The sequence below is a fragment of the Glycine max genome, chromosome 10 (genome assembly GCF_000004515.6).
Source record: "Glycine max cultivar Williams 82 chromosome 10, Glycine_max_v4.0, whole genome shotgun sequence".
Lineage (NCBI taxonomy): Eukaryota > Viridiplantae > Streptophyta > Magnoliopsida > Fabales > Fabaceae > Glycine > Glycine max.
The window spans coordinates 41,566,717-41,579,514 of record NC_038246.2 but is presented as its reverse complement, the minus strand read 5'-3'; the positions used below and the strand labels follow the sequence as shown (position 1 = coordinate 41,579,514).

Below are 12,798 nucleotides of genomic sequence, written 5' to 3'. Positions count from 1 at the left end.
AACTTAAGTATCTGGTTAGGATTTGATTTAAGATTCATGCGTATGAAAGAAAAATAAAACATCTATTAAAAAAGATGAGTTCCTTCAATAGATTAATATCTTAAGAAATTAGTACTTGTTATTTGATATTTTAAATATTTTTTGAATATATATTTTTAGTGAAAAAAAGAACTCAATTAAACATGTAATATGTTTAACAGATTTAACGTTATATATCTACCAATGTTAGATTTTGTTGGTAAACAAAATCTAAATCCCTAAGTTTATAATAATAATAATAATAATAATAATAATAATAATAATAATAATAAAACACATACAAAAAAATTTCCTTTAATAGGACCCACCTTATGTCCCTGGTAAAACTAATGAAAAAACTGGTGAATTGAGTAGAAGTAAGAAGTAAAGCCTGACCCTCTGCTTACATGCATGATTTGCCACAGTAAACCCACTACATAGAAAACTAATATAAAGACATTGCTTTAATAAATTCTTTCCACACCCTTTAACTTTTGTAATTGAAAGAGGGAAACATTTCGACACACGTAGGGCATCTGTATGAATGATCAGCATTTAGTGCTAGTTGAGAATCCCAATTAAATCCTTCATCTCTCAAATGTATCTCTATTCGAAATTATGAATCAGCAGATCACATCCTATACAAATAATATTACATACAACAAATAAAAGTATTATTCGTTCAATTTTTCACCTTTTGGCAATAAACTTTGTAAAGTATATCCTTAGCTTATTCACACAAACATGAAATAAATACTACTATAATGGACAAGGGTGATTATATAAAATAGCTATATAAAGGAATTATTAACTTTCACAATTCCATGTGAAACCTAACAATGCCTAAATTTCGTTTTGATTTTTTTTTAATCAAATCACTTAATTTTAGAGACATATTAAGATTTTAAAATTATTTAATTAATTTTTGTTTTGAAGACAAAAAAAATATTTAATTTAATATAGAAAGGACATGGTGTAAAGTATGAACTAATTAATTAAGATGAAAGAGAAACCATGAATTTAATTTTAATGAAAAATATATTTAGATTGATATTAATAATATTTATTAATTTTTAAACATTAAATCATATATTAAATATACTAAAATATATATTTAAATTATAAATCTATTCATTGAGTAAAATAATAAAGATAAAAAAATAAATACATAAACAATTAAAGAAAACTTAAATGAGAATTGAATACGTCAGAAATTTATTAATTTTTATTATGCTTATTTATTATTCAAATCAATCATTTTTTTATATTTCATGAAATTATTTTATAAATTTTGTGAAAAAGCATGCTAAAATTTTATATTTATAACTTTTTCATAAAATTATTTTATATGATAATTTTTTATCTAATGAAATATAGTTAGATACTCTTTAATTCGTTTTATTTTTCATTTATACTGGTCACATTAATTTTTATTCATTAAATTGAAAATTTAAAATTACTAAAACCCTTATAATCATTAAGTTATTTTATCAAAAAATATTATAATGTTTTTAGAAAATACTAAGGCGCGTGCAATCCCCACAATATATAGATAGATAGAAATTATCAAATGAAATTTATTCGTTCTTTCATTTTCTCATAATAATCGATCACCACTCTCCATTTAATAATTATTCATCTATTTTATATCACTTTCTTTCTCTTTTTTATCTTTTAAATTCATTATTTTTCTTGCATACGAGTTAAATCATTGTCTTATTCTTAAGCAATGGTACTAAACAAATTTCATCATCAGAAGCGAATGAAATGACAAAGAGAGAGCTAGTGATTAGAAAAAACATTCAATTAACTTGTAAGAAAGATATTGTATCAGAAAAAGAGAGATCCACAGTTTGATATTACTACAATTTATAAGAAAGAGAAAAGATGCAACTTAAAACTGCTGTAGAAATAATATTATTGCTTTTATATGTAATTTCTTGTATGCATGTCATATTCCTTTAATTTAATTATACATGATGCCAAGCCCAACTAATCATGAAAAAGTTATTTTAAGCATTTGGAAATATATCAAAACTCAGAAGAAGAAAAAATGCAATTTAATTAGCAGAAGATGTGTATAAAAGTACATTTTATTTTTACTGGACCAACACAGGTTAGCGACATTTTAAGTTTGTATAGCCTTCAAAGCAAAATCAGTATGTCAGGTTTCGTATGGTCATGCATGCAGTCACATAAGAATTTTATGCTATCAGAAAGAACACAACTCTAATATCTAGAAGGGAAAAATAATGATTTTTCTGGAGAAGAAAGTAGTTAACACTTAACACATTTACTTCAGCATTTATTTAAAATAATTACTTATTTATATTTTTTTTCAAAAACATAGACAAATAAACTAAAAAAAAAGTATACACCAAGATATGTAGAGGAATACTAATAAACACTTTTCTATAATATATATATATATATATATATATATATATATATATATATATATATATATATATTATAAATTTATTAAAAATTATAAAATTATTAATGAGACCCATTAAATAAAAATGAGACTAATAAAATTTTATAATTTTAAATAAATTTCAATCAATAATTAAAAATATATTAGAAAGTATGATGTTAACATTTTCTCACATATGTATTGGATTAGATTACTGTCAAATCCCGTTATTCTGTTCTACTTAGTATATAAACAGGATATGAATGCTGAATCATCACTACATACATAAATATGGTTTTTACATAGTATGTCACCTGTTCCGAGTTTCAGGCTTTGACCAAAAGAAAACAAATAGCACTATTATAAGGGTATTTAAAATTGTCTAGCTACCAGCCATAGTGCAATTCTCTTTTCTCCCACTCAAGTAGACAATACTATCAGAATTGATTCAGAGAGAGTTCGTGTGCACACACTCCAAGGCACTTCTCACCTTATGATGCCTACCAATTGCAAGACAGTTTGAAGCATATATTGTGTTAGACACGGTGTTCTCTCTGCATATTTATAAATGAAATTACACATGAAACTACACGGAATCCCTGAACTAAAAGAACAGAAACGAGCCAAGCCACCAAAATTACCCTACCCCTCAACTCTTAAATATAGATGAACAATATAGTATATACTAGACAATCAAATAGATAATATATATTTTTCAAAATGCAACAAAGTAACTACAGTAAGAGAAATTACTAGAACAACTGCACTCGAATGAAGGTATAATTAATATGGAAACTGACAAGATCTTGAGATCCATTATTATTTTCTTCATAACATCTTCAAGAGTTCATACACATTTTTATTTTATTAATACAAATCGGACAATGTTGTGATATTGTTGATTTGTCACAGACACACATGCACAGCCCTCCCTAGTGTTTATTACTGCCACTACATAAATTACTGCTGCATCTACCGAGAGTACTGCAGTTTAGGTTTACACAATATTTTTCTAATGCCATTGCAAAGGGTGTGCCCATATTGCAGTGCCCCCAGCCCATTGTCAAATCACAACTTCTGCACAATTAGTAAGCCAAAAAAACCAACAAAAAAAAAATTAAGGAGCATATATAATTTAGTTAGATATACATGTAATATAATAATGCTAATTGCTAAACTGCCAATGTCATGTAAAATTAAATCCAAACGAAAAGAAGATAACATGACACATGCAAGTTAGTTATGAGACTTGCTATAGCAACAAGAGAAAATCAAGAGTTTGGTACAGTAATAAATTTTTTAATCAATAGTTGAACCAGTTTAAACATATCATTAAAAAAAGAGAAGAGTGTTTTTTTAATAAAACATACCATTAAAGAGACCTTAAATTTATAATTGATTGAGAGTGCAAAATTATTTTATATTATTATTATTATTATTAAAAACTGTTTTACATTATATATCAATGTATGAGCATATATTAAAGTGTATATGATGAAAACCCTTAAATTAGTGAGTGTAGAAGAGGATTTATGAGGTTATTTATGTGGCCTTACTAACTTGCATTATTTGAGGGAGGCAAAGGAGGTTGTTGGGGACGCTTGCGCTTCTTCTTCTCGTAGCTAATTCCCCTAGCCTTGGCTTGCGAATCACGCACTTCGCGAAGGTAGAGTCTGACAGCGCGAGCACCGAAAGGGTTAGCCTCAGGCTTCCCTCCATTCTCTTCAAAGGCAGCTCTGAGGCGCCCTATGAGTGCATCCAGGCTCCCCCACGCTTGCCGTAGAGGGCAAGGGCACGCTGCAGGAGGGTTCGGGTGCCCGAAGAATGGACAAAGCTGCGTGTGAACCTTGGTTTTCCCGAACTGGTCCAGGTACCGCAGGAACTCCAGCACGTGCGCGCCGCTGCACCGTGCAAGCGAGAGTGGGGGCCTGTGGTTGCGGAGGTACTGCCCGAACGTGTTCCAGTCGCGGCGCTTTTGGTTCTCGTAGCGGCTCAGGGTGGTGGTGCCAGAAGAAGAAGAGGAACATGGCGGTGAAGATGATGATGGTGGTGGCGCTGGTGGGAAATTGGTGCTGTTACCTGATGTGAAGTTGATGATGGCTTTGGTACTGTTACTGTCCGTGTTTGATGAGTCAAATTCTTGAAAGGAATTCATGATCTGTTAAGAGAAGAAACTGAGGTGTTATTACTGTTATTGGATCTACGAGTAATAATCTTTGTTACTGTTTGTAGATTCAGTGAGGTTGCTGCTTGTTGGATCGATGAGGAGGGTTTTTAAGAGTTGTGGAGATGAAGGAGGAGGAGGAGAAGGAAGAAAGATCTCTTGAAAAGAGAAGGCATGGAAGGTGTGTAAGAGAGAAAAGAAAAGAAAAAAAAATAGAAAAATGGGTTTGATGTTTGTTTGATCGGATTTCAGCAGGGTTTCAAGACTCAAAGAGAAAGAGAGAGAGAGAAGGTAAGATTTTTGATGGAAAATGGTGGAGATAACGTAACAGGAAAGCGGGTAAAAGAATAGTGGAGAAAGAGAGAGAAACCTATTTTGCTAGTAACTAGGCTACCTTCAAGCCCTTTTGTTTTTTGATAACTCCTAGAATACTTGGAAGCGTAGTGATGCAAGGTGCTTTTTGCTAACCCTGTTTTTCTGAAACCATTTTTTAGGAATTCTATCACAGTGTGTTTTTTGGTGTTTTTTTTTTCTTAAGGTGTGAGGAAAGAAAAAGAAGAGTATGCAGCTAGCTGAGTTGGTTTGACCTATGGCCGTGTCCCAAGCAAAGAGAGAAAGTCCGAGTGAGAGACCAGAGGGGCTTAATTGAGAAAGAAGCAGTGTTTTGGACTTTAGGGCTTTTGTGGAAATGGAAATAGGTTGAAAATGACAGTGAGAGATGATTGATGCAGACAGATAAAGGTTATCGGTAAAAAAAATAATAATAATAATAAAATGGTCTTGGAACTTCTCTCTCTTGCGTTGATTGACAACACCTTTTGAGAAATTACCTATCTGCCCTCTTATGTCGTCTGATACGACTGACTTTTTTAGTTTGGGAAAATATGGGATCATCAGCCATAGTTGCATACAAGTAGGCACTAGTAGGGCTTGTGAACTTACCATCATTAGATTGTTACTTTTCAACAAGTGCTAATCCCTAAACCCTAGATATCTGTGTGCAGATTATAATAATTTCAATGATGAAAATCATTGACGGCAAATAACTTTCAATTAAAAAATCACATCCTAAATTACCAAGATTAAAAGAAATAATCCCAAAATAAGTGATTTTATTAAGTTTATTATAAGAAATTTTATAGTTAAATTAATCAAATAAAAAATTATTATAGAAAGAAGACAATTATGTACGAGGAGGCTTAAGAAAACACTCATTAATTTATTTTTTATTTATTGATTAAAATTTATTAAAAATATTTAAAAGTATAATATAATAAAATAAAATGTGAATTTCATAAAATTTTATTATTTTTAATAAATGTTCACTAATATAAAAATATATTACTGGCCTTTCTTGTTATGTATAGTACTGGATTCGTTTTATATATACATTAAAAATTTATGACCTATACTATTGCGGTGGGGTGGGGAGGGGAGACTTTCTCATGCACAATAATGATGATCAAAAGTATATGATTATGCACAAATAAAAATAACGAAAGACTTAAATTCTAAGTGATTCAACAATTTTTATTTACATCTACGAAATATCTCAACAATATCTATTATCTCAAATATGAATATAAGTTCTCTAGATCATAAATCTAACAAAATCCACCCATTACAAGTTTTCTAAACAAAGGTGAGAAAATCTTATTATTACAAGTTTTCTAAACAAACTTGTAATAAGAAGTATTTTCTTAAATTAATTTGTTCACAACAATTGTAATGTTTCTTGAAATAGTAAATATTTGTTAAAAATATTCAGTAGACATAAATAAGAGATACCAAATCACATAAAATTTATTTATATCCTTTTGATCATTATTGTTGTGCGTGAAGGGTTTTGTCTCTCAGCAATGTTAGAGTTGAAGGTGCAAACACATGAAGTGTCATCATCCAATATTTGTGAAAGAATATTAAGATCGAAGGAAGACAAGACACACACACCAAAGTTTGCGAAGTGAAAACAAAGGGGAAAAATTGAAGATGGTTGTGATGAACTGCCATGATAGAGAGAGTTAGAGAGGTAACAGTGAAGTTTAAAATTTTTAACTGAGAGAGAGATTGTTGGAAAAATTAATCTTAATGCAAGTGATGAACGAAAAATTAAGAGATGCATTCCAAAGGCAAGGAAAATGTATCTCGACTCTCGGGAAATTTCACTACCATAATGAGAAAGTAGGTGAAGAAATGCATAATTAAAAGCCATCAAGACTCATTAGTGAATAAAGTACATCATGAACCACCATGCACTATATAAAAGAGTTATTGTGAAGAGAGAGAAGGTATCATCCAACCTAATTAGAAGGTCACCACCCAAGTGAGAGGGGAGTTGTGTAATGAGATTTTTTTTAAGTTTGTCCAAGAAACATGTAATAGAGAAATTTTATCTGAGTTTGTCCAAAAAGTTTATGATCTTATTTAATTTTTATTTGTGGTGTTTTCGTGTGTATTCCATCTTTTGATTATCATACTGTGCATGGAGGTTTTTTTTTTCTTTCAACAATGATACCAAGTTTGTTGGTGCGATTTGATGACCAGTAAAACGAGCATTAAAGTGAGATGAAGCTCATAGTGGATTCACTTGAGAATACTTGGGTTAAAACTCTTATTGGGGATGAAATGGGAAGATTTTTTATCAAATTTGTCCAAAAAGATTATAACCTTACTTAATATAATGAATATTTGTTGAGATATGTTCTTTTAAACATAAACATGATTAGGCGCTGAATTATATTAAATTCATTTTTTTCTATTTGTGATGTTATTTGTGTGTGCCCATATCCTTTTCGTCATCATTATTGCACGTGAAAGAGTTTTTTTTCCTTAACATTATTTCATTTTTTTAAAAGGAGTTCTTTAAGGAAATATTATCTGGTGCTACGGGGAATCAAATCCTCTAATAATATCAGAAAAATAGCAGTTAAGATAGCTTCACTACCAGCATGTCTGTCTAAACTTTACAAAACTTTAATTATATATTAAAAAAATGTTTTTCAAAGCGTTACAATTAGTCGTTCAATTCCTAGAGTTAGTGCGTCTTTGAATCTAAATTGAACCATTTTTTTTACTGCAAGTACATTGAACCATCTAAAATTTAGTTTAATTTGTCAATATATTTGATTTTATATTGAGAAATTGATTTTTGATTCTATAATATTGAATTGAGGTTAAAATAATTTAGGTAATTTTTTATATTGAACAGAAAAAATTATACTAATTTCACTGTTAAATTTTTTAGAATATAAATATTTAAACAATATTTTTTTATCAAAAATTAATTTTATAAATAAATTTTATTCAAAATCAGTTTTACCAACACTAACCTATTTATACACACACTTATAAGATATGCAAGACCTGGGCACCAGGCCCGTGTAATTGACCCGTTCGATACTATTGATGACTGAATATATCCAGACCATGCTTATTTTCCGAATGGAGTTGTATGGAAAATGGATGGTCAATCGTTTGGAGAATGTCACTTCCAATTATAGCATGCAAAATTTGTTGGCAGGATAATAATATTTTCAAAACAAATTACTTTTTTAAAGGTGAAAGTTTTCACCTCAAATGGCATGCTCATATATACCTATGACTATGAGTACCTTACTCGAGAAATTAAGAGTTGCATCACCGTTGCTAGTGGGGCAATTATAAAATTTGAGAAAGTTTGAAGTTTGTGAGGACAAATCAAATCAAAGTGAATACATAGGAGAAACAGGATGATTTGACACCAAATTTGTCGTCGGATTTGATATGCCAACAAGATGTAACTTAACTCTACTGCTATAATGTTTTAAAAGTGAAATTAATAGTATCATTAGCTTAAGTTTAAAATTAAAGATGGAAAAGTCTATCATTTTCAATCAAATTAAAGAGTGGAAATAAGGTAGGAAAATGCTGAATAGGATATATAGAATATGTATGAATTCTTGCAGCTATTTTTAATTAAAATGGTACTTCAACATGCAAAACAAATTCTAACAGATTTAAAGTTGGAAGATTCTCTTATAAACCCGTTTTACATAAAATGACTATCTTGATGGATTAATTTAAACTGTTATCTAAACTATACAAAAATCGATGACTAATAATCTATCTGATGAATAGAGTACCTCTAATGTTAACAAATAACTAAGCATGCCAACGAAACCCAGTGAATATTCATATAAACCCACCTCAACTTTAATGAAAAATATCCTAGTTGATCGATTTGGGTTTGAAAATTATCTGAATTTTTTAATCCAGATCAGGTCAGGATGAAAATATCGTTACCCACTCACTTGTACCGTATTCATTCACATAATGAGATTATTAAAATTTTATTTATTACTTGTTAATTTTATTTTAAATTTTGTACATAATTTAAGATTTTTTTTTATGATTATTGTATACAAATATGTTTTAATAAATTTATTGATATATAAATAATTAAAAATAAATGAACAACAATTAATTTATTTTTTCTAAAATCATATTTCTAATATAATTTTAAAAAAAAATATTTTACACATCTAAACTGAGAACAGGAGAAGGAGGAGAGGGTGGGGACATGATATCCAATGGCTACAAGATAACAAATTTCCACTCATTAGATATCAGAAACAGACAGTACAAGAATATATTAGGAAGTTAAATTTGGGGACTAGATAGATAATACCAGTCCTCAGCCCATCCTTTCCATTCCATGTCAACAAATAACATTAATTGAAAATACTACAGTAAGTAGGAATGAGGAAAAACTTACTGCTCCTAGAACTAGATAAAGATGTGCAGTAAAAAAAACTAGATAAAGTCATGAAGACTTAGGAGAATATGACTTAAGATTTTGAGATCATAAAACGCATATGATTTGTGAAGACTGTGATCTATCAAACTTATTTGTACCATTAATAAAATATTTTTAATTTAGATTTCTATATATTAAATAATGTATGCACTTAAGTATGACAAGATGAGAATATTTCAAATACTTTTACCGGTATTCATTCTCGTATGACAAGATGAGTTTATTTAAAATACTTTTGTGTTTTGTACTATTAATTAAATTCATTTATTTAATCATTTTTTGTGAAAAATTGTTGAATTTGGAAACATTTAAATTTAAGTATTTTAATTAATTTAAAAAATTATTTTAAATATGTATCGAGATCTCTCATCTTACATTTAATTTTCATTTAAGTATTTTGCATTTTTTTCATTTATAAAACAAATAAAATTACTTAAAATTAATAAAAAAACTATATAAAATATTAAATATACAAAATATATCAAATAAAATAATATTCAAGAATATATAAAATAATAAATAAAACCATATAAAAATATATATAAAATATTAAATAAAACTTAGAAAAGTAAAAAAAATATTTATTAAATAATTAAATTAAAAAAATTAACGTAAAACAAAAGAAATTAGAAGTCATGAGTAAATATACCACTTCTAAATAAAATAAAACAACTTTACAACTTTTAAAGTCATTAAAAAAAACCTTTCCAACTTTAAGGTCATAAAAAAATGCTACTCTAAGTCCTAAAGTAAAAAAAATAACTAAAGTGGTAAAAAAAATATGACTTCCATTAAAAAAATAAAAAAATAAAAATCATAATAAATATTATCACTTTCAACTGGTAAGTCATAACATTGTGATTTATCCCAAAATAGATAATAATTCAAAAACAATCTTTAATTAATAATTTAAAAAAAAAAAATTACCCCCACCTAATAAATTGGCCAAATATTAGTGTTGTTAATGACGAGTCTTATCTTATAAACCTAACTTCAACTCAAATTAATTCGAATAAATTTATTTTAAAATTAGATATAATACATTTGAAGAATAATTTTTTTGTTATATTTTTTCGGTCATTTAAGTCGGTTTGGTGTTTTATATATTTTTAAAAACAATATATTACTTTTTTTTAATTTAATTTTCTTAATATGATTTTATATTTATATTATTTTAAAATCCTATGTTTTAAAATACTTAATTTTAATTTGTTTATTTAATTCTATGATTCAGTTATACATAATGTAAATATTGATACATTATATCAATAAACTAAGTATGTTGGTGGTAATTACAAGGCCAATGAGACATTGCTCTAGGCTCTGAATTATTTAAGGCCTCGATTTTTTTATACTTTGTATAAAATATTGATATTGATTATCGATTTGAATTATTAGAAGATAAATGTTATTATTATGTGATATATTATTTCTTATTATTTTCATTTGCAAGATTACATAGTCGTAAATTGAATATCATCCTATCAGTTAATGCTACATTGATCTTTGTGTAAAAAAATGTTTTACATAAAACATTTTTTACACAAAGATCATACATGAATTCACTCCACCACCATATCAATTTAATGAATAGGAAGATGTTGTAAATTGATCAAATTTTATTGGATGTTTGTATAAAAAATATTATTTACATTAATAAAATACATAAATTAAATTCTAAAAATATTCTATACTCCACTAAAAATATTAAATTATATAAAAAGATTACATTCTATTCCAAATGAATGCATTGCTTCTAAAATGTTATTGAAATATTCGTAATTTTTGTGTTTGCTGAAAATAGTTTTTTTTTTTTTAAAATTATAATTGATTACCCAAACTTTATTTGTTATTAACCATGTTAATGGATAAATTGAATGAATTTGTAATTTTATATATTGATGGTGAAATGTAAGAGATACTTAATTATAATACTTGTAATTATTGTTTTTGCTTATAGTAGTTTAATTTCTCTCAAATTAAATTAATTATCCAAAACTCATTTGATATTAACTGTGTTAAATGATAGATTAAATTATTATTTTTACATTGATAGTGAAATTTTATAAATACTTAACTATAATACTTTTTTTTTGCTGAGTACTTAATTATAATACTTTGTAGTCAATAAACTCAGGAAAAAAAAAATTTGTAGTCAATAAAAAATTAAAATAGATTTGATAAATTATATTAAACTAAACTTTGAGCATGAACTTTGCCGAGAACCTTAAAATTTCTACACACCACACGACTCTAAGAATAAGTTGATTTAGTCTTTATTCCATAGGTTACTTACTCCTAACCAAGTTGAGTAGTTGAGTTTAAATTTAAATAAATAATTCTATCAAAATTTTAAATCCAACAAAAATAAAAATAAATTTATTCCAATTCATTTTATGAACATCACCTACTTATTATTCTTCTAATTGTTAATGTACGGACGCGGATGACTCATGTCAAAATTTTGCTATCCAAGTGTTACGATTGTTAAGAGATCAATTTGTCTTCAATTTTATTTTGACATTTTATGATTGCAATAAATAATATAAGAGATTGAAGAACGTAATGATCCGACATTATTATTTTTTGGTGGCTTAATGATCCGAGATTCTATAACAATAACAATGGGATAACTCCATCTTTATCTATATGATCATCAATCAGTCATTAATGATATACTTTGTTTGCCTTTCGAAAAACAAAAGTCTCATGGGCAATTAACTAATTATGAAGAATTGGATTCAATTAAACTAGCATTTAATTTATGTACTGGACAGGATAATTTTTTATATAAAATTTAAAATTTAAAATTTATAATACATAAATATTATTGAATATATAAATTATATTTTATATTTATAATAAATAATTTAAATTTTGATATAAAATTATTTTTAAATTAAAACAGATATTAATATTTTTTTAGTTGCGGAGGTAACGTGTAAAATTCATTTTTTGAAATGGGATAAAAGATTGTTGATAATGCCTAACAGATAAAAGAGAGTGAGATTCTTATACTAAGATTTTAATTTATAAGATGGGAGTAAATATATTAAATATCTAAATATTCATTAGACTACCAACTAACTCTACTTTATCATGCAACTAATTTTTTTTATGATAATTATTTTTAAAATTATATTTAAAGTAATATGTAATTAATTGACTATAGAAAAAAAATTCCATATCTATCAAAAAAATAAACCCTAAATAATTAAATGTTGATTAGGATACGCTTTAAATCTTTAGAGAAATGAAAAGAAAAAGGTTAAAGATTAAGTTTTTTAGATCACAAGTATTTTTTTAGGAAAAATAATCATATTCGAATCCAATATTGATTATTATGAACAATAAATTTTTTCTTGAAATATTTAACATAATTATATACTTAGATTCAAACTCAAC

The 12,798-nt window shown here is 27.0% G+C and overlaps 1 protein-coding gene across 3 annotated transcripts; it reads right to left on the bottom strand.

Moving 5' to 3' along the window:
- Window positions 1–2,918: 2,918 nt before the first annotated feature.
- LOC100789834 (protein LIGHT-DEPENDENT SHORT HYPOCOTYLS 4) lies at window positions 2,919–5,219 on the bottom strand. Of its 3 annotated transcripts, none has more exons than XM_041005799.1 (2): window positions 3,991–5,219; window positions 2,919–2,934 (listed from the first exon to the last, which is right to left on the bottom strand). In XM_041005799.1, coding segments are annotated over exons 1-2 (600 nt in total). In that variant the 5' UTR covers window positions 4,590–5,219; the 3' UTR covers window positions 2,919–2,933. The 3 variants fall into 3 exon arrangements, with proteins under 3 accessions (XP_040861733.1, XP_003536217.1, XP_006589267.1); XM_003536169.4 differs by lacking the exon at window positions 2,919–2,934 and adding an exon at window positions 3,254–3,511 and having other exon boundaries at window positions 3,991–5,218; XM_006589204.3 differs by lacking the exon at window positions 2,919–2,934 and adding an exon at window positions 3,254–3,511 and having other exon boundaries at window positions 3,995–5,217.
- Between the last annotated feature and the right edge of the window lie 7,579 nt (window positions 5,220–12,798).

What these genes read in the sequence shown, in the direction of transcription:
- LOC100789834 (XM_006589204.3), bottom strand. Translation starts at nt 4,589, where the DNA reads ATGAATTCCTTTCAAGAATTTGACTCATCAAACACGGACAGTAACAGT.